General features: G+C 39.1%; 1 protein-coding gene across 5 annotated transcripts in view; it reads right to left on the bottom strand.

Moving 5' to 3' along the window:
* RGL1 (ral guanine nucleotide dissociation stimulator like 1) overlaps positions 1-23,515 on the bottom strand; it is a 289,935-nt gene that overhangs the window by 68,653 nt on the left and 197,767 nt on the right. For all 5 annotated transcript variants that reach the window (XM_025368454.1, XM_025368437.1, XM_025368463.1 and 2 more), the window contains one exon: positions 12,494-12,702. In XM_025368454.1, the coding sequence (XP_025224239.1) occupies positions 12,494-12,702 (209 nt within the window). The remainder of the gene's footprint in view (positions 1-12,493; positions 12,703-23,515) is intronic.

Genomic DNA, 23,515 nt, shown 5'->3' on the forward strand with positions numbered 1-23,515 from the left:
CCAGAGGTTGGGTATTTGGGGAAGGCCCAATGTGAATGTGAAAACAAAGTAAACTCTCCAGAAAGTGAGGAAGTGGGCCCTGCACATCTCCAGGGAAAGAGCCTTCTAAGCAGTCCGAAGAGCCACTGCAAAGGCCCTGGAAGAGTGGCAGGAGGATGTTTCTAAGAAACATTAAGAGGCCAAGGAGGGGCAGAGCTGAGTGAGCACGACTAGAAAATGAGGCATAGAGGTAACAAGGACAGATCCTGAGGGCCTGGTAGGCTGTGGCAAGGACTCTGGTTTTACTCTTCTATCTTGCTTACTGCTACTTCTACTGAGCCTGGAATAGAGCCTGCACAAAGTAGACAATAAATATTTGCTAAATGAATTAATACATGCCCTCTTCTACCATGAATAAAAGAAAGGCTGGGGCGGGAAGAGTTGGGAAGGAGGTACTTTACTGGGGATAGTGAAAGAACAGAAAGGAGGAAGTAAAGGAAAGAGAGACCTCACATGAAGCTGCTGACTCAAGGACTCCTGGGAATCTTTTCTAATAAACGCTGGCCTCAGAACATCTTAGGCATTTTTCTGTAACTGACCCAAAAGAACACAGGTCAGGTATGAAAAAAATGTTCAGAAGCCAACCTTGACTCTGGAGAATGACATGGGTGAAATAGCCTGCAGATGTCTGGTGAAAACCTTAGTGAAGACTTTGGACTGTATCCACAGATCAGCAAGACGTGTGGTTTTAATTACTCTGAATAATATCCTCCACGGCAGGCACCTCTCCGCCAAGTCTGACCTGAGAACTGGGTCACAGCCACCAAGCCTACCTTGGAAAGGTCTTGTTACCACTGTGAAGTTGCTTATTCAAGGGGAAAGACAAAGGTCAAAAACAACAAGGCAAAAACTCCTTGTTCTCTTGAAGGAAAGGAAGGGGCCAACAAGACTGAGCCGAGAACCCAACACTGTGCTTTCCATTTGTGAGGGCTAGTTCTCTAGGCCATTTTTCCATGACTAGAAAAAGCTAGAGACCCAAAAAGAGCTGCCCTCCTCCCCTCTAGGCCTCTGCTGTGAAGGACACTGTACCTTCCTTGTTCTTTCATTGTCCACACTATCTCCATACTAAGTCCCTGACACTTAAGGCAACATTAACAGCAAAAAAGTACCAGATATTTCTGCCCCACTTGACAGTTACAAAATGCTATAACATTTCCCTGGAGAATAACCTTTCCTTCCAGCCCTTAACCCACAACTGTCTAAAGAGGAGATCAAGAAAAGGACACTATTCATCCAAGGGAAAGAAAAAAAGGTCTCTCTTGCCACAACTTATATCTCATGCAGATTTAAAATTATTTAAGTGTGTTGGCTCTCACACTCTTGCTTAAGGTTTCCTCTATTTTCCACTCCAAGCGTCTGTCATCCGTTTCTTTTCTCTGGCCTGTTTCTTGCACTCAGAGCTTGGTGGCCCATCAGTAGCTACTCCTTCCACTTCTAGTTCACAGCAGTGCTAAACCACCAACTGCAAACACGTCTTGTTAGTGCACTGCAATGGATGCGGCTACAATGATGGACAACAGAAGAAACAGGTAGATGGGGGTAGGGAGGAGGCAGCACTCAGACTCTGTTCATGAGTCTAGATTTTTCTCAGGTTTAAGATGAATTAATACATTATTAACAAATCAGTACAAGCCTGTGGCTCGTTTTCCCCAACCACAAAAAGTTGCTATTGCAGAACTCTTCAAGAATCTTATGAAACATGCTTTGTAACATCACATACAATGAATATGAGTTTAGTATCATGGCATCCTTTCATTTTCAAGGATACTTTTCTTTTTCTCCTATAGCTTACAAAAACTCAACATAATATTAATTTATCTAAATGAGTGCTTACTGTTAGCTTTAGTAGAGGTCAAAGACAAAAGAATTGTGTTCCCCAGGACTAGGGGCCTGATGGCACTATCAAGGGCTAAGTTCACAAAAAAATAAATGTAAAAAAATTTTTCAAATAAAAGTGATATGAAAAACCAAATTAACTCAAAACCACCAGTATCTTCCCATTTTAGATGTCCCAAGATACTTTCTAAAACCATTAAATTTACCTGAATGAACCATGAAGCGTAATTTTAGTTAGTTAAATTGATTGGTTTACTTTTCAGAGCCACACTTAAGATCTGTGCTCCAGTTATAATAAAGCTAGGATCAGTACCTGCCTCTGATTCATAATGACCGCCTATGTATCCCCTGTCATCATGCTAGGGACACTTTGCCTAGGGGATCATAACCCAGGGTCCCTGGATGAATTTATAGAAGTCTGGGAAGTCCCTAAATTTTATGAAAAAAAATCTGATATTCTCTTTTTTCTAGAGAGACGGTCCATAGTTTTAGTACATTCTTACAGGGGTTTGTGATCAATCACTCCCACTAGCTACTGAAAAATGGTCAAAACCACTGCTTTAAATGATCACCTAACTGTCCAGTTACTAACTCAGTTACCACCCATTACATTTCAGTTTCTTGTCAGTTTTGTTTTGTTGTCTCCAAATGTAAGCACACTTTTTTAAAAAAAACCTGCTGGGCAATTTTATATTCTTTTCAAAAAAAGGATAATTGCATGTCCTTGCCTCCCTTTGCCAAGTGAAATAAAAAAACAAGCTACTTCATGGAAACATTTTTATCTCTTAGGTCTCTAAATCCCATTTCAAGACAAGAAAGCTAGCCTGATTATGATCTGAGGCAAAGTCTCTGACAGCATCCCTTCAGTGTCTACTTTAACAAAACCATCACTGTCGTCCCCCAAGCTAAGGCTCTGCAGTCGCCACATGTTCCCATCCAGAATTCCCATAGTGCTGGCTGGTGAGAGTTGGGTCCACTCGGCAAAAGTAAACATTTACCAAAGGCCACCAACCCAGCAGGGAAGAAAACTTATTTCCATTTTCCCTCAAGTGATTATGGTTGGATATAATTCTCAAACAGTACCAGATTAAATTTTTCTGGTTAATCCGAAGTAACTGGCATAGTTACAGGGAGAAAATAAAAACAATGCCCACCACATTCTGGCTCCGGCTATGCTTCCTGGAGCTGTGTGGACTGAAACTGAATAGGGCATGATGTCCTGAACAGAACAAAGATGAGGGTGGACACCAACCCTCAACATCCTTCAGCCTATGGCCACTAGATTTTTCAGAGTCAATCTCCCTGACAAGAATTCCTTGTTTCTTATGTTTCTTATCTGTGTTGCTGGAATAAATTATTACAAACTTAGTGGCTTATAACAATACAAATTTACTATTTTATAGTTCTGTAAGTCAGAAGTCCAACAAGGGTCTCAGTGGGTTAAAATCAAGGTGTTGTCAGGGCTGTGTTCCTTTCTAGAGGTTCTAGAAGAGAATCTGTTTAATTCCCTTTTCTAGCTTCAAGAGGCTGCCTGCAGTCTTTGGCTCAAGGCCCCCTTCCTCCATCTTCAAAGCCAGCAACGTAGCATCTATCTGATCCTGTTTCCATCCTCATATCTCTTTCTCTGTCTTCTGCCTCCATCTTTTACATTTTTAAGGACCCTTGTGATTACTCTGGGCTCACTCAGATAATCCAAGATACTACTAGTACCCATTTGGCTACTACTAGTTTCCATTTGGCTCTGTGGGGGGTTACTAAAATTAATGAAGAGAATGGTATGGAATTATTTTGAAAAATTTCCTATATAAGTGATAGAAGTTAAACATTAATAAATAACTCTTAGAACAAATGAAAAGTTTAGAAAAATATCAAATTATGAGTTTATGTTCTGTTCAGGACATCATGCCCTGTTCAGTTTTGGTCTACACACTCAGCTTTAGGAAGCATGGCTGGAGCCAGAATGTGACTAGCATTGTTATTATTTTTTCCCTGTAAAAAAAATATATATATATTTATGTATATATGTTAAGGTTTTATATATATGTTCTGTTATATATGTGTGTGAGTATGTGTATGTGTATGTAACCCATCCAAGTTTTTTGGGGCTTTTTTGCCTAGGAAGTCATTAACACCCAGACCTAGAGAAAATCTATTTAAACTCATCTGTTCTAGCAAAAATCTTAAATAGCAGCCTTCACTTACTAAGGAATTCTCACCCTAGTCAGGATATTCAATATGATTGTATGTTAAGCTGGAAAGGAAGCAAAGCAATGTTAAGATTTCCTGAAAGCTTTTCTACTAAATAAATGGGATGTGCATCCTGCAGCCACCAACCACTAAATCTCAACTGTTCCATGCATGGGTGGGTTGCGGGGAGGCACAAAAGACTTAACGAGTGACCGTCTCTGCTAGTTTCCATTTGGCCCTGTAGGAGGTTACTAAAATTAATAAAAAGAAAGGTATGGAATTATTTTGAAACATTTCCTATGTAAGTGATAGAAGTTAAACATTAGTAACTAACTCAGAATAAAAAGTTTAGAAAAAAATCAAATTATGAGTTTCATAGTAACAAGATTTAATGTAAGTGTTCATGCTATAAGAGACCAGCACCTAGAAGTGACCTATGGTCCCAGTGTCACCTCTAGATGCTGGTGACCCTAGAGGCGACACTGGGACCATAAGTCACATGAAAATGCTCAGAGACCCTTTGTGTGGGTTCAGTTTCCAGTATGTTTCCCAGTGTTCTCTCTGCTGACAACTTCCTTTCCTTGGACCTGGAAGAGGAGAGGAAAGATATTAGAAACCTTGCCTCTTACTGAAAGAAAAGGAAGTACAGGAACATGAGCACTGCATGCCAGCATGAATCTAGGAATATTTGGCAAGTGCCTAGTGTAATTCCAGCACTAAATAAAAAATTCAATTATTTTAAGTGAAGTTTAACAAAAAGTAAATTGGAACATATTGTACGCATCTCAAAAACACCAGCTTCTCATGCTACGAAAGCATTTGAGAACTGAATGGATTTGTATAATGGGCTTTTTATAGAAGGTTTACAACTACCAGCTCCCGGGGGGAAAACGTTTTCATTAAAAATGCATATTCAGCCTCATGGCCTTGACAGTGATGACACGAGTCTATAGACTTACTTGTCTCTCCCACTACACATGGGCAAAGACTGGGCAATGTTCACTGCTGGACCTTTCAAAGCACCTGCTTGGAACAGGCATGAATAATGATAACCATTATTTATTTGTTAGACAAATAGTTCCCAAGCACCTATTGCAGGCACGATTTTGAAGTCAGAGCAATGAATAAGACTACTACCATGGTCTCTGAGTAGGACAGACAGTCAAGAAATAAGCAAGATAAATAAGATAATTTCAAAGAGTAATAAATGCCATGAATAAAGAAAACAAGGTAATAGTAATCTCTTAAGCACTTAATATTTTTCAGCCACTATACTAAGAATTTTACCTACATTATCATCTTTTAACTTTATAATAACTCTATAAATTAGGTGCTATTTTTGTTATTTTATAGATGAGAAAAACTGAAGCTGGTAAGATAAATCAACTGCCCAATACCACAAAGCAAGTAAGGAGTGCAAAACTGGAATAAAATTCAAATTTCTGACTCCTAAGCCTATGTTCTTCACCATTATACTATATGCCTTAAACCTGAATCTCATGGCTAAAAAAAAAAAGACAGGAAAAATTGCTTTTCCCATAATGTATCCTAAAATTCTGAAAAGAAAAAGTCTGTTTGACATCTATGACAAAATCTTTGGAAATAAATGAAATTTTTCAAGCTTTATATCTGATCAACTCCTCTCTACACTGTGGAAGAACTGGTTGCACTAACAAAGGCAGCTCCGTTCTGCTGGTTATTGGCATGTCATGTTTTACATATGAAAATGTTACTCCAGGTGACATAAAGAATGGATTTCAGGTTTCTATTCCCACGGTGGTACTATACTTAATTCACCCATGCCTCTCTCATTTGCTATCCCTGACCCTTCAGGAAAAGCTGATCGAGGTCAGGGATTTGGCCAGAGCCCATTCAGTACACAGAAACATTCCAAACACAGACACAGCAATGACCTTTATGGCCCATGATCTAAGTGATCACCTAAGATCCTGGCCAACATTCAGTTTTATTTGGGTACAGCCCTCCAAAATATCCTCTATAACTCTGCGTTATAGAACCTTTTATCTCCCAGTGGTCTATCAATTTTAATTATATAAATGTATTTGCACACTGATTTGTTTAATGTTATTCTTTCCCACTAGACATTCAGCATGAAGAAGGCAGGTTTGTCCACCATTATACACACAGCACCTTGTACAGTACGTAGTACACATTAAAGAGCCGACAAATATTGCTTGAGTAGACAAATGAAAAACAGCACTGATGCTCAAGTGAACTGCTCACAATTGTGTGAAGGGAGGAGCCCTTGGGAAATACAGTTTCCAGGGAAAATCACTTGAGGTAGTAGTGAAAAGGATGGCTAAGAAGGATTCCCAAAAAAGGGTTCCTTTAAAGGTGATATTAACAAATCAAGAAAGGTAATATTGTACACTTGGAAAGAACTTTCAAGTCAGAAAGGGGTAGATTTTAATTCTAGCTCTGCTACTTACTGATTGAATGTTTCTGAGCCACAATTTTCTAATCTGTAAACACAGGGGTAAAAATAAGTGAACTAAATGAGATAAAGCCTGTGAAAACACATGGCAAGCAAACATGGGAAGAAGAAATAAGTTCAAAGACCTACTGAATTATTCTCTTCTTTGCAACATAAGCAAGCAAATTTAAGTCAGCTAATCTTAAAGCATAGTGTTTACAAATGACTCCAACCTTTAAAAACCCCGAATGTCCTCCACCGGGAGAATTCATTTGAAATTAAGGGAGTAATTCAGACTATCATTCAGTGCTTTCCACAGTGTGACCCGAGTGCCATCAGCTTGGCAAAGGTTTCTGGAGACCTAGTTAACCCCTACTCTGGTTCTTGTTGGCATTCTGCTTACTTCTTTTTTTTTTCTTTTAGACAGGGTCTCGCTTTGTTACCCAGGCTGGAGTGCAGTGGCACAATCTCAGCTCACTGCAACCTCCGCCTCCGAGGCTCAAGTTACCCTCCCGCCTCAGCCTCCCTAGGGCTACAGGCATGCGCCACCATGCCCAGCTAACTTTTGTATTTTTAGTAGAGACGGGGTTTCGCCTTGTTGGCCAGGATGATCTCGAACTCCTGGCCTCAAGTGAACTGACCGCCTCAGCCTCCCAAAGTGTTGGGATTACAGGCATGAGCCACTGCACTCAGCACATTCTGCTTAATTCTGGTAACAGAGTACATATCACAGAAAGAGAGAATGTTCAAGAAATGGCCCAAAAGGGAGTTATTGTGACAGCATCTGAAGAAAACTCTAGATATTTGTGCAAACATTTCATGGTTCTCACTGAAGGTCACTAGCTAAAGTAGGTTTCTACCTACATTTGAGGTTGGGCATATTCAGTAGTATCTAACACCCTTATGTTTAAATGGTATGGTGGAGAGAACAGATGATTTTTTTTTTTTCCTCAGACCAAGTCCTACTGCGTTGCCCAGGCTGGTGCAATTTCAGCTCACTGCAACTTCCGCCTCCCAGGTTCAAGCGATTCTCCTGCCTCAGCCTCCCGAGTGGATAGGACTACAGATGACTGCCACCATACCAGCTAATTTTTATATTTTTAGTAGAGATGGGGTTTCACCATGTTGGCCAGGCTGGTCTCGAACCCCTGATCTCAGGCAATACACCTGCCTTGACCTCCCAAAGTGCTGGGATTACAGATGTGAGCCACCACGCCCGGCCAGATTTTTAACTGAGTGAGTGTATGTTTGAAGTTAGATAAAAGAAAATCTCAAAGCCCCAACACAAACTGCTGGCCCCCAATTCAACAACTTCTTCTTGGGTTAAAAGTAGGCCAATGTGGTCTACAGTGAACTCCGAGCCATGTTGAGAAGCACAGGAAACAGTGGTCCTTGGGAAATGGTCACCCCAAGTAAGGGGTAAAGCAAACACATGGAATTAGCTATACGTGAACTCAAACCACTGTCTATTGGCCAATCACAAAAGGCTCATATTATAGTAGAATAAAAAACTGTCAAAAGATAAAAAAGAAATCCCAGAAAGCAAACAGTTTCATATGAGAAAAGCCACATTATTAGAAGTCTTACGGGAAATCAAAGCTTGACATCAAATAAGCTTCTCTGGTGGGAAATAAATACTGCAGTATCTGTCTTCAATCCATTCTCAACTGATTATTGTATGATTAGCACATGCTGTAATAGCTTCTCAGTGTTAATTTCACAACAGATAAGCAAACTACTATAAAAAAACAAAAGAAATTATTTTTAAAATTATGTCAGAGACCCATAAACAAGTCTACCACAATCTACTGACAAAATAATATTTCAAATGCTCATCTTCAGAATAGGCAAGTTTATACAACGTAATTGCTTCCTCTTTATCATAGAAATTAAAAGTCTCAACAACCAATTTAAGAACCCACTGTTTCACAGAACGCGCATTTTGGTTAAATTTAATTAAGACTGAAGCCTGGTCCAAGATCTAAGTGTGAGTAGGAAATGAAGCAAGGAAGAAATTCATGTTGAGGTTTGTACTTATTTGAACAAATCCAAATTTCTGCAGAATAATCTAAATAAATGAGATTTATTTATCTGAACTTCTATATCCTGTTTCATCTGCAGAACATGTTAGAACTTCATCTAATACCATCTCAAGCAGTTATCTACTTGTTTCAGAAATGCAAACCTTAATATTTTATCTTGTGCAGCAAAATATTAAGTACTGAGGGGTGGATCCAGGTCTTATGGATATGTAATTTGAAGCCATATGTAATCTGAGGGATCCTCTCAAAGAAAAATAATACAAAATCATGAATATAAAATTATGCAGAGGGCACTCCAAGTGAGTGTCCCTTGAGGTTAAGTACCAGTGGCTTCATAGTAAATCCACCACTAAACTATCTCAAGGCATGAACCAAGTCTCATATTTCTGAATTCCATCCGCATGGTGTCTTGCAGAAGCTGGGTATTGTGTAGGCATTGAGTACTTGTCAATTCTATTCATTTCAGAAGCAAGCAAAGGATCTGTTTATGAGATTAAATTCAAGGTCAAGCCTTGGCCCATCCAAATGGTACAAAATAAATCCTAACTCTCCATTCAGTTATACCTTACATGACAGCTTGAATTCAATGCAGTTAGATTCATGTTCAATGTTAGTCAGTCATCCAGTTAGTGTTTTAAAAAGCAAAAATATCTATCCTCTATAATAGAACAAAGAAAAGATTTTTAAAATATCAAGAGCTGGATGTACATGAGTCATAGACTAAACACTCCAGTTCCTGTGTGTATATGTCCTCTATTTAGGATGAACAGCTGGAATTTACGTGCACTCCTTTATTGACTGTGGACATCTGTGGCCTATTATCAATAGTCACCCCATAAATAGAAGAGGTTACCAATTCCAAAGTAAACTTGTAGGAGTTTTTTAATGTTTTGAACAGTCTATTCATACTGCCTGCCAACAGCATACTGCATTTTTTTTATAAACATGAAATACCAAAAAGATAAAATTCATACAATTTTTCAATTTCTATGTACAGGTATGATTTACTACATAAGCAAACAAACTATAAAAGAAATACCTCACCAATCCAAGTTTATATTCCAGGCTTATTTTGTCAAGCACTGCTATGCAAAAAACTACAGAACTTCCTATCTGTGCTGCAGCTCAAAGTATCATAACCAGATCAATGTATGACAAAGAACAGACATTTTGTGAGTGTTCTTGAAGATTGACATATTAATAACCATTGATCCAAATAATCTTACTCTATACGCATCTATGAGAAAACTACGTTGAGGGAAAACCCACTATTGTCAATAACCTTACTTACACTGGAATATAACTTTATTATTAAAGGTATTTCTTTAGACAAATAGATATGACTACACAAAAATGTTAATGTCTTTATAAAAAATTTTAATAAATAACTTTTAAAACGAATGAAAAAATTAGGAAAAATATTTCTAACATATGATAAGCAACAAACTAATTTCCTTAATATGCAGAGTTATAATTAGATGATCAATAATTAGATGAAAAGAGTCCAAAAGAAAAACAGGCAAAAGGATATGAAAAGACAGAGTTCAGAGAAAATACAAACAGCCAATAAGAATTTTAAAAGACACTAAACCTCACTCATAAATGTAAGAAGCATAAATTCAAAAACAACCACTGTCATTTGTCAGTGGTCAGGTCATGGTAAAGATAGTTTCAAAGGTACAGAGAAAATATCCACAGTTGGCAAGTGTGTGGGGAAAATGAGGAAATAGGTACTCCCGTTTTCTGCGGACAGGAATGTCATTGGTGCAATCTGGCAGTTATCTTTCAAATCTTTAAATGCTGATATATTTTGACCCATTAGTGACTCTTGTATGAAATTATCCTATAGAATTCTCAAGCAACTATTCAGAAGATATGTATTCAAAAACGCTCCTTGCAGTACTGTTTACAAAGTTTAAAAAACAAATTTGCTGGGTGCGGTGGCTCACGCGTCTAATCCCAGCACTTTGGGAGGCTGAGGCAGGCAGATCACAAGGTCAAGAGATCAAGATCATCCTGGTCAACATGGTGAAACCTCATCTCTACTGAAAATACAAAAATTAGCTGGGCGTGGTGGAACATGCCTGTAATCCCAGCTACTTGGGAGACTGAGGCAGGAGAATCGCTTGAACCCGAGAGGCAGAGGTTGCAGTGAGCCGACATTATGCCACTGCACTCCAGCCTGGAGACAGAGCAAGACTCCGTTTCAAAAAAACAAAAATTAAAAACTGGAGAGAACTTAAATGTCTATCCACATAATAACCCATTCAATAAATATTATAAAGCTATTGAAAAGAGTTTGATAGATTCATCTATAGGTGCTGATTTTGAAATAAGAATTACATTTTTTGAGCTTTCAATATGCCAGCCACTGTTCTAAGCCTTTTATGTATACTAATTCACTTAATGAGTAAAAAATCTCCAAGATACACAGATAAGTAAAAATCGAAAATTGGCCAGGCACGGTGGCATGTATCTGTCATCCTAGCAACTCAGGAGGCTGAGGCTGACCTCTTGAGCCCCAGAGTTGGAGGATGCAGTGAGCTATGATTATGCCACTGCACTCCAGCATGGACAACAGAACAAGACCCTGTTTGTAAAAATAGAAAAGAAATTAATTTTAAAAAATGAAAATTGCAGAACAGACTGTGTACTGTGATTCTATCTGTATCACAGATAAGTATATTATGTCATATGATAAATATATAAACATATCATATATATGACATACAGTACATAAATGCGTGTATATATATATACATACTTCCTATACACCCAAAAGTGTGGGAAAAATACAAAAGGAATGGTTTACAGTGATTTCCTGGGAGGAATGGGATTGGAGCTTGAGGAAAAAAATCTTTTACTTTTAATTTTTACAATTATCTGGACCTATGTGGTCCAGAAGGAACTTTACACCATATACATGGATTACTTCTATTTTTAAAATGTTAATATGTGTTACTTGCCTAGTAGATGGTCTATTTAATTTTCTTCTTACTACTAATATTTTTAAATCTAATAAATATTATTTGGGGAAAAGGTAGCAATATGAATAAACTTTTAATATTTTGCATACTCTTCCACAGTGTAAGAACTTTTAGCATGAGCACAAATTACTTTCAAAACAAAAAAATTTAGTTAACAAACATCAATACTCAACAAGCCCAACAAAAAGCCATATCTCATTTCCTTCCTTATGCAGGAAGCCTCAGAATATAAGGATTTAGATGAGGATTCTCCTGATTCTAAAATAATTGTTTGGCTGACAGTTTTCTTCCTCCCACTATCAAGTTGATTTAATGATATTTTCTGAAAGACCAAGTTTAATTCTAAATAAAACAGAAATAATGAGGCAAATCTAAAGATTAACAGTGTGTAAATTTCAATGTATACTGCTCTGCTACATGTAATATGTAGCTTAACAATACGGATCAAGGATGATATTTATGTGCATATCTACAAAACAGCCAATACATGCTGACTGTTGATAGTTATCACCAGCATTGCATCATCATCGCCACCGTTCCTAAGCTGCTTCCTGTGGGTGTAAGAATGCGCTCCTCACTGCACACATATTAGCACATTTCATCCCCACAACATCCCAGCAAAATTCTTGGTCAACTGATTATTTACTGAATAATATAAAATTATAAAAATATGGAGAAATTTAGGGTGGCAAATAGTGAATGAAATCCATAAAGTAACTGAATCTAGATTTACAGTATTTACTCTCAACTCTTTCATAAATCTTTTAGGAGACATTTTTCCCCAGCAACAGACCAAAAGTGGCTCCTGAATGATCTTCTTGCCATTTGTGCCAAAGGTCATCCCTTCCCGTTAATCTTTCCTCACATATCTCTCTCTGCATACCAAGTGCAGGTGATTCAGAACCTCGTGCTCCACTCCATAAACAGTCTATATTTCTTTCACCTCACAAGCTCCTTTACATTCTTACCTGTCCAGCAGCAGTTCCAGCACTTCTTTAGTGGAGGCAAAGCCTCTGTACGTTGACAGAAAGATGCTGATATAGGTAAAGTCATTGTCCCCAAAAGCTGTCAGCAGGTTCTCCACAAGCTTCTCCAAGGTGCCAGCTTTTATGGTCCTGATCTTACAGGTCTCATATTGACTGACTGTGTGTCCTGGAGGCAGCTGGTCCCCTTCAACCTGTATAATAAATTAACAATTACCATAAGGAGGAATGACTCCCTAAAGTAAAATTGGAAGCATTGAAATAGTTGAAGGCCATAGCCTGTTACGTTTCTCCTTATTCTTATGTATTTATCCCCTTTGTTACCCAGGCTGGAGAGCAGTGGTGTGATCACAGCTGACTGCAGCTTGGAGCTCCTGGGCTCAAGTGATCCTCCTGTCTCAGCCTCCCAAGTAGCTGGGACTACAGCTCAGGCAACCACGCTCTGCTAATTTTCGTACTTTTGTTTTTGGTAAAGATGGGGGTCTCACTATATTATCCAGACTGGTCTCAAACTCCTGGGCTCAAGCAACCCTCTCATGTCGGCCTCCCAAAATGCTGGGATTATAGGTGTGAGCCACTGCATGCAGCCTACCCTCACTCTTACTTAATTTCTCTACACGTCATGTAAGGCAATGCTCTCTCCTGTGAGTTTAGTGTGGTAGGGTGGCGGTGGTGGAGGCACGTGTGTTTCCTTCCTTTCTAGAAGTAGAAGTATTACTTCATAATGGTTACATTTGCTTCTACTTACTCCCCTATCAATAACTAGTTTGCTGGCATAATTTTACCAAGGACATTTTTAATGATCCCAGGATCAGGTTTAGCAAGCATTCCCTTTGTTTTGTTCCATGGAAAGTTTTCTAACTCGTTCTTTTTTTTTTTGAGACTCTTGCTCTGTCGCCCAGACTGGAGTGCAAAGGCATGATCTCGGCTCACTGCAAACTCCGCCTCCTGTGGTCAAACAATTCTCCTGCATCAGCCTTCCGAGTAGCTGGGATTACAGGCACCCGCCACCATGCCTGACTAATTTTTGCATTTTTTGTAAGGACAGGTTTTCACCATGTTGGCCAGGCTGGTTTCAAACTCCTAACCTCAGGTGATCCGCCCACCTCAGCCTCCAAAAGTGTTGGGATTAGAGGCATGAGTCACTGCGCCTGGCCAAACTCATTCTTTTTTGTTGTTGTTGTTGTTGCTGGGTTTTTTATTCCTTTTTTTATTATTATTACTATACTTTAAGTTCTGGGATACATATGCAGGTCTGTTACATAGGTATACACGTGCCATGGTGGTTTGTTGCACCCATCTACCCATCATCTACATTAGGTATTTCTTCTAATGCTATTCCTGCCCTAGTCTTTCACCCCTGCTGACAGGCCCCGATATGTGATGTTCCCCTCCCTGTGTCCGTGTGTCCTCATTGTTCAACTCCCACTTATGAGTGAGAACATGCAGTGTTTGGTTTTCTGTTCTTGTGTTAGTTTGCTGAGAATGATGGTTTCCAGCTTCATCCATGTCCCTGCAAAGGACATGAACTCATCCTTTTTTATGGTTGCATAGTATTCCATGGTATATATGTGCCTCATTTTCTTTATCCAGTCTATCACTGATGGATATTTGGGTTGGTTCCAAGTCTTTGCTATTGTGAACAGTGCCACAGTAAACATATATGTGCATGTGTCTTTATATTAGAATGATTTATAATCCTTTGGGTATATACCCAGTAATGGGATTGCTGGAACAATGGTATTTCTGGTTCTAGACCCTTGAGGAATTGCCACACTGTCTTCCACAATGGTTGAACTATGAGTGAACAGGCAACCTACAGAATGGGAAAAAATTTTTGCAAACTCATTCCTAAAGACAGCTCCTATGGTAGGGTGCTGGAGCCAACTCATACTGGTTTTGGAGAACGGATTGTTAAATTTTAAGAATTTGTGTGAAGCCAGCTGACATCATGTTGATAGCTTGAAAAACTGGCCATGGTTGGAGTATATTCTCCGTGGAAATCTATGGAGATGGAACCATGATCTGACTTTCTTCAGTCCACAGAGGGCAATGTGCATTTTGATTCAATATCATCAGCAATCAACAGAGCTGACTGAGAAAATGGTTGTACCAAGCAGCACTGGGTTAAGCTCTGGGGAGTGATGAAAAGGGTGGGTGGGTGTATGACCCTGCCTTCTGGAAACTTGCAAAGTCTAAAAGGAGACATTTACTCATGAGAAGCAGCTAGCACATGAAAATGAAACTGTAAATGAATATTGGTAGATATAATTGTACCTTGGTAGATATAAACCATAATACATAAAAATTCATTGGTAATAAAATCTTTACAGCTTAAATTTTTAGTATGAGGGAAGAGAATTAAAATGAAGAAAAATATTGGTGTGCCTTACATTCTGCAGTAAATCTGTGCCTAACAAATTATACAGAGATGCAATTTTGAAAGATTAACTCATCCTTCATAGGCACTAAGGAGACTGCTCTACAGAGAGGAGGTCTATTTCTAAAGCAAGAATAATCCTAAGTGATGCAAACAATCGCCAGGCGGTTTATCTGAATCGTAAGTTGAATTGTTTTATATCAGATTTCCTAAATTGAAATAATCACGTGAAAATTAAAGAAGAGACGCAAATAAGAGAGAAGTGGATCTCTAATGATGATATTGTGCTTACTAAGTAGCATGTTTGCTTTTCCTTCAACTGGCCTGTCAGAAATCAAACTACTGGAAGGAAACTAACAGATGGGATTGCTTTCAGAAAGACCAGAGTGGTGGCAACTGCTTTCAGAAGGGGGTTAGAATAGCTTAATGTCATCATGTCAAACTGCTAACAGGAATTAAAATTAAGACTCCAGCTTATGTGGTAGATGGCTTTATCTCTTTACTTAATTTTTTAAAGTTTTCTAGGGAGAGGGATCTGGTTCAGGCAAAATATCAAACGTTTCTTTAGGCCTCTTAAGACAGTTGACTCAGATCAGGGTCTAATAGCTGTTCTTTATCACTCTATATGTAGTTTTAGAATAAACCTTGTAGTACCCATCTGTTCCCCAGAAACTCCAATTAACTTTATCAGAAACAATAAGTGAAAAAGATATATGGTTTAGAATTCTGTATGTTATTAATTATTTGGTTCACTGTTGCTTTAAGTGTGTGCTGTAAAACACTAGTTCCAAAAAAAAAAGTCCTGTGGTCAAGTTTGGGAACTATAGAGTTCAAGAAAGTCAATGACATCTCTTTACTGCAGAAATCCTCATGCACTTTAATATGCCAACATGTGTTAGTCAACTCCAAGAGAGGGATATGGTATATGGCATTTCCAAATGGATTTCTCTTTAGTCTCACAGCATCTTGCAGAACTTCAGAATGCACATACTTTGAAAAATTTTGGCTTATTAAATTACTGTAATGCATTTAAAACTTAACTCATATTTACCACTTTTCATTTTAAAAAAGAAAAATCAAAACGTTATAAAATGTAATGTTAATTTTTATTTTCAAATGTGTATTCCTTTGATCTCTTTATTAATACAAAAATGTAAGGATGTTTTTGCATTTTGTACTTTGTCACTTCAAAAGACCTGGCCAAAATAATTGTCAGCCTGCATGATATTCAAAAGTAGAAGTTAGAAAATATACTTCAGGATGGAAGCGGTGGCTCACGCCTATAATCCCAGCACTTTGGGAGGCCAAGGTGGGTGGATTACCTGAGGTCAGGAGTTCGAGACCAGCCTGGCCAACATGCTGAAACCCCATCTCTACTAAAAATACAAAATTAGCCAGGTGTAATGGTACGCGCCTGCAGTCCCAGATACTCAGGAAGCTGAGGCAGGAGAATCACTTGAACCTGGGAGGCGGAGGTTGCAGTGGGCTGGAGATTATGCCACTGCACTCCAGCCTGGGCAACAGAGCAAGACTCCATCTCAAAAGCAAACAAACAAAAAAACCCATGAAAATATACTTCAATGTCAAATATTAACAACAAAAGGAATGGCTTCTCAGTGGTTAGGGATAGTCAAATTCTGATTTAAATCAAGCTTCCTCGCCTTGTGATAATATCAGTGTTCCCTTAACAAACGATGTTGAAATTTGACGATTCTTATTTTATTTACAATGGAAACTCTAATACTAAATCTTTCTTACCAAAAGTAATGATTATTTAAAAGAACTATTTTTTCACTGAGTATTGATGTGTCCCAAAATTCAAACACAGAGAAAAATGCTTGTCAAAGGATCTGATGAAGTGGGTCCCATTTCCTGCCAGAAAGCAGAGATTTGGCAGAAAGCCAGGGTTCTCCCTTGGAAATGGAATTATGTTTCTCATTAACCCAGCCTCTTCCTTTCAGTGCTTTTTTACTCAGAAAACAATTTCAATATGCATACATGATTCCCGTAAGTCCCTTTAACAGTATTTGTTCCTCAGTGTTTGCATCTGTGCATTAGGAAGAACCACATGTGACCTAACAGAAGACTAATAAAATATTTTGAAATTTTATATTTAAAAATAATTTTCAAAGTGAACATCAAAGACAATATCATAAAATAAGTGTAGAATTGCTCTTGTGCCTACAATCATTCTCACAAAAAATAACAATGCATGTTATCAGAGAATTCGCTTAATGTCATTTTCTGTAGATCGGCTAAATATCCTAATATCTGCTTATTATGGCAGGGGAAAGATCTGATGACTTCTAATTTGCCAACATTCAAATAGAGTACATTTTTTATGAAACAAAAACTTAATCTGCTTACCACTGAAATTATTTTGAAATGAAATTGTACAGAGGGGAAACACAAAAAAATACTCTGCCATATGGCCCGAGGAGAGAAGCTAAAATGTTAAAAGTTTCATTTTTGCAGGAAAAGATTCAATAGGTCTCTAAGTGTTTTAAGAGACTTTAGGACCTGTTTTTGCTTATATTATCTTAGTAACTTTGAATTAAAGTTTAAGACGAAAGGGGTGGAACCCTTGTCAGACAAGTGCTTAATAACCCAGACTTAGAAAGCAAGACACGGAGGCCTGAGCCTGCCCTGTGGGTTAGCACGCTAACAGGAAACAGTTCAGTCTGGATTTAATCATAGACCGTCGCTTTACTGACAAGATCATGGTACTGAGACCACAAAAATGTTTCATGTTGTTTTTTTGGTTGATCTTTGTGCCTTTAGAATCCAGCTTTTTCTAAGAGAACATGTCTGAGTTCTATGGGGTAAATATCTAAAATTGTGCCCAAGTGTCCTACCAGGTAATTTCCATAATTATCGATTTTGGCATGAGACAGAAAGCAAAAAGGGCGTGTGAGAGATGAAAGATGCCATATTTCAATTCCGTTTCCAGTCATGGAGAAATAAACTCTTTCACCTTTTAAAACATAAACTGTTAACCAGTTGGGTGTTTCTAATTTGGAAAAAAAAAAAAAAAAATCCCTTCAATCAAAATAGTACTTCAGTCATCTGACAGTTTAACAGGGAACGTGTTAAGTAAACAACCTCATTAGAATGGAGACAGTATGGAGTCCTCCACACCATGATCACTCTTCAGTGGATCGGTTCTCAGGCATCCTGGCCTGAGCAGCAAAGTAAATAGTGAGTACTATTCTAGCTGCTAACTCCCTCCAAAAATCTAAAACCCATACCCAATCCCTACATTCATCCCCAAACACCAAAAGTAAGTTTTATACTTCCTTTTCAAATGCCCGACAACCACCCTCTGGCAACAACAAACCACCACAATACAGGCTGAGGATCTTTTATCTCAAATTCTTGGGACTGAAAGTGGTTTGGATTTCAGATTTTTTCAGATTTTGAAATATTCCCATTATACTTACCATTCAAGCATCCCCATTCTGAAAATCCAAAATGCAAAACACTGCAATGAGCATGGATGTTGGAGTACTTTGAATGTAGGTTTTAAGATTAAGGATACTCAACCTGTACAGGAAAATCCACAAGCTGACTCACAAACAAGCTCTGCTCATCTCTCCAAATTACTCAAATGCATATATTTCTTCACCATGCATCATTCTCTCAGCAGAAATCATGTTTGTAATGACATGCAGCAGAACACGACAAGGCCAGTACACCTGAGTACTACAGTGACTATTTACACACAGGACACTCAGAGATGTTAAGGTAAAGTCTAGAAAATACTTTAGGGCCCATGATGTCAAGCTCAACACAAGCTTCTGCTTTGCGTGAACTTTTATTAGGTTGGTACACCAGTGATTATGGTTTTTGCCATTAAAAGTAGTGGCAAACTTAATAAAACTTAAACCAAAACTTGTCACAATCACCTTTGTGCTAACCTAATAATTTGCATGTGAACTCACTTTTTTGCTAGGTTAGGGTTGACAGATAAATTACAGGATGCCCAGTGAAATTTTAATTTCAGAGAAATAATGAATAATTACATACTGTGTAGTATAAGTATGTCCCATTCCATGTTTGGGATCTATGCATACTAAAAAAACTATTTGTTATTTATCTGAATTTGAAATGTAATTGTGTATCCTGTATTTTTATGCTACTAGCACATACACAGTGGCTGTCTTTTCCATTTATTCATCTACATATTCAGCCACACGTTAACTAAACAGTATTATGTGCCAGGCACTGTGCAAGGTACTAGACATATAAAGGTAAATCGCATGCGGTTCTGGCAACCAAGTTACTCAGTCTGGTGAAGGAAACAGACACAAAGAAACCACTACAATAAAATGTGAGTAAAATGATGGAGAGAGAGGCAAGACATGGAGGAAGCACCAAGAGGAGCCCAGTGTAAAGGAGGTATCAGAAAAGGCTTCCTAAGTAGGTTCTGCCTGTACTGGGTTGTTTTGTTTTGTTTGTTTGTTAGAGATGCAGTCCAGCTCTATTGCCCAGGCCGCAGTACAGTGGTGCAATCAGGGTTCAATGCAGCCTCAACCTCTGAGGCTCAAGCAGTCATCCCACCTCAGCCTCCCAAGTAGCTGGGACTACAGGTACGCACCACTCCAGCTAATTTTTTTTTTTTTCTTTGGAGAGACAAGGTCTCACTATGTTGCCCAAGCTGGTCTCAAAACGCCTGGACTCAAGCGATTCTCCTGTCTTGGCCTCTCAAAGTGCTAGCATTATAGGCCTGAGCCACCATACTTGGCCTGCACTAGGTTTCACATAATGAATAAGAGTTAACTATGTTGGGGAGGGCACAGTAGGCAGAGAAACAAGCATTACAAAGTCATGAAAATGATATCCCAAAGTATGGAATTTTGACATGCTGAGGACTTTGAACTAAAGGAATTGGAAGGCCTCAGAAGCAGCCTCAGAAGCAAATTCTCTCTCTGACCTTTTCCTGCCCTACTGTCTCCTGCACTTCTTTCTCCCTGAAGTGAATCATAGAAACCAGGATTCCTCCTTCCCCAAGGTGAGTCATAGAAACTAGAAACCCCTCTAACCCTAAAGCAAGGCTTAAAGCCTGGAAATAGTGCTCTAACCTCCCTCACCTTTTTGTTTAGAAGCTGGCCATAAATTCTCTGACCTACCTTGTCTGATAGATCGTAAGACCCCTGTTCCAGAGGGGTCCTGGCCCACACCCGGGGGGAAGAATGCTACACAGAGTGGCCAGGAAGAATCTGAAAAGACAGGCCTTGCTGGGTTCCCCCTTAGTCTACTACCATTAGATCATACCCTTTTCATCCAATCACATTTCCACATGGCTGTCCATTCTTCATTGACTCTTAAGCATAAAAATGGAAAGTTTCCCCTGGGTCTTTGGGCCATTATTTCTGAAGGCTCCCATGTCACATAAAACTTTGATTAAAGAAATCTGTTATGCTTTTCTCTTGTTAACCTGTCTTTTGTTATAAGAGTTACCGATGACCCTTATGACGGGTGAGGAAAGGCATACCTTTCCACCACTACAGGGGGAAAATGTGTGGTTGTATAAGCAATATGACAGAGGAAAGGAATGCTTTGGCTGGAGAGCAGCAGGAGACTACCTGATTATGGAGGACTTTGGTTGCATGCTAAGGAGCTGAGACTCCATGTCCTGTTGAAATGGGAGACCAATGATGAGGTTTTAAGCAGGGTCAAGGAAATCAATGTGGAGGACGGACTTGATGAGGACAGTTTTAAAGTTGGAAAAACCAGTACAAAAGTTGTGGATACTCCAGATAAGCAACTGCAAGGGCTTTAACTAGTACAATGATAATAGGAATAGAGAAGGTAGCAGATGGGAGGGACACATTTACCCTCCCATCAAATCATCAAAAAGAAGATCATCAAGACTTCTGATCAATTGGATGTAGAGGATAAAATGAAGGAAAATAAAGAATCTGGAAACTTCACCTGATTTCTAGTGTGGATGGCCGGAAAGATAATGGTGCCACCTACATGAAAGAAAATTGAGGGGAGGAAATCAGATTTTGGGGTAGGTACTGAATTCCATTTTGGAATGTAGGACTTGAGGTACTCTGGGGAACATGCCAATGTTAAGTCCAATAGGCAGTTAGAATCTGAAAGTTGGGAGAAGGGTCTAAGATGGAAATATGCAGAAATTACATCAATTAAAATAGGAAGAGTAGTAGGCTAAGGATGGTATCTGGATGAACACCAAAATTAAGAGGGTTTCAAGAGTAAAGATGGGCAGCACTAGAAGAGGCACTTGCACATGCGGCAAATTCATACGTTGTCTGATCTATGATGGCATTTCTGGGCAGAGAAACCAGAAGTAATCTTCACCATCAGATTCACATATATGCTGACATATGTACCTTCCCTCTAATTATGCAAACATATCAAGGCCCAGCCAGCGGTATGCTGGAGCCAGCTTGAATCCCTTGCATGAGCCAAATGTGCACACTCCTCACCTCCGTGTTCAATGGCATTACGTTGGTAGTGTGAGTTCAGCCGTGGTGACACTATTTATGCCATGAAAATTAGCAATGCTACAAATAAGGGCTTTTATTTTGGAGGGCCAGTTTATTAGCATACCCCTACCCAGAAGTCCCCCTCAGATTATGTCAATGTCAAGAGACACCTTCGCACTGGCTGAAACATTTTCTTTCTGTGTACGTTCCAGTTAAGGTATTTGTGTTGTCACTACGATCTTTATCTGATAGAAGAGGGGAATTATGCATCTGAAGTATGAAGCAAGTAGAAATGTGGAGGCAGGAGAGGCAGAAGAGCATGTGTATGACAAACGAATGTGCTCTGAAAAAACTACCAGAGCCCCAAGAGTTGACCTTGCTTGAAGCCACTTGTTAGAATGAAGCCACATGGTCAGGCTTCTATGATGAATACCCTTCATCCTCAGGAAGATGTTAAGGGAGCTGGAATAACAAACAATAGCTAGTGTTTTATCACACGGAAATCCCATCCCTCTTTGCCATCCTTTCTCAGTAGGGTTTCCTAGATAGAGTCCAGGAACCCTCCTGAAGGAAACAGGAAGCTATGTTTCTCATCTCCTGAAAAAGAGCAGTACTCTTGCAGTCTTGATTCAACATTAATCCATAACAGATTCTATATTCTCTAACACAAATCTCCATTTCTGACATTCTGGTCATCCTTTAAGGATTCCAAAGTTTCCCAGAAAGCAAATTTAAACATTAAGTGGATTTTAAGAAGTTTGCTGACCACATTTTTCAAATAAAATAATTTCACTTTTATCTGATACTTTTCTGCTTAAAACTCAGAATGCTAATAAATAAGGCAAGGGTCTCCAACCCCTGCACCACGGACCAGTAGCAGTCCATGGCCTGTTAGGAACTGGCCCACACAGCAGGTGAGTGACAGGTGAGCCAGCATTATCTCCTGAGCTCCACCTCCTGTCAGATCAGTGGCAACATTAGATTCTCATAGGAGCGCCAAGCCTATTGTGAACTGCACATGTGAGGGGCCTAGGTTGTACACTTCTTATGGGAATCTAATTAATGGCTGATGATCTGAGGTGAAACAGTTTCATCCTGAAACGAACACCCCTCAACCCCCATTCATGGAAAAACTGTCTTCCACAAAACCAGTCCCTGGTGCCAAAAAGGTTGGAGACTGCTGAACTAAGGTGCTATGAATGAACAGACTGCATTTCCATTTGGAACCAATTTACTATCAGACCTAGGGCAAAAACTTAGTTTCAATGACTTCATTACCTACTTTATAAAAGGAATACATCACATGTAATTTTGAGAAGTTCAAGGATTTAAGAGTTGCATGGGGGGAGGGGAGTTTGAATTAAAATAGTCACTGCTCCATTTGCCAAATAAGATCACAAATTGTCACATACAAATTAGTATCCAGAGTGAACTTCCAAAATTCATAGCTCCCTCCTTTTTCTCTCATTCAGAGCCTCAAATGTCCAAGGTCTTGATAACCTGAGGTCACAGGTTAACAGGTGCCCTGGCTTGCTGGAGTCCATTCTGTTTTTGTGCAGCCTAGCCAATCTCTGTCTGTAAAGGTCAGCAGCGGGTAGTGAGCGTCTGTGTGACCTAATAATCTCTGTGAATGAAGCCTGTTATGAATGGAGAGGCTTCCCCACAGCCCAGAAGCTTTCCCAGCATGCCATAAATCCCACAGACAGCTCCATGGGGCTTTATCTCCTTGTGAGATTTATAAGTGCTCCTTCACCAATCCTCCAGGGAGAGTACGGGGAAGGGTGGCAACTGACTGATGTTTCCAAACTTTACAGTCAAGTCATTCATTTTTGATTATTACTCTGTATACCACATTAAGGAATCTTCTTCACTTTCCCTAGGCAATTCCCATGAGAACATTTAGTTCCCACTATTATGATTACTTATTATCGTAATGTTAAAAACCAAAGCCCCATTATTCAAAATGACAATAAAATCATTACTCCCCTGAATCTTGGAATTCAAGTAATAATAACACTGTTTAGTTTGATCCCTTCCCCCCCAAAATGAAATCTTTAAAGTCTATGTGGACTTATAAATTCAGATGTAAGATGTAGCTTTATGATTCACACAAAGCTCTGGGCTGCAGGGCCTCTGGCAAGTATTCTATCCCTCAGTACTGTTTTTGGCACA

The sequence above is a fragment of the Theropithecus gelada genome, chromosome 1 (genome assembly GCF_003255815.1).
Source record: "Theropithecus gelada isolate Dixy chromosome 1, Tgel_1.0, whole genome shotgun sequence".
Taxonomy (NCBI): Eukaryota; Metazoa; Chordata; class Mammalia; order Primates; family Cercopithecidae; genus Theropithecus; species Theropithecus gelada.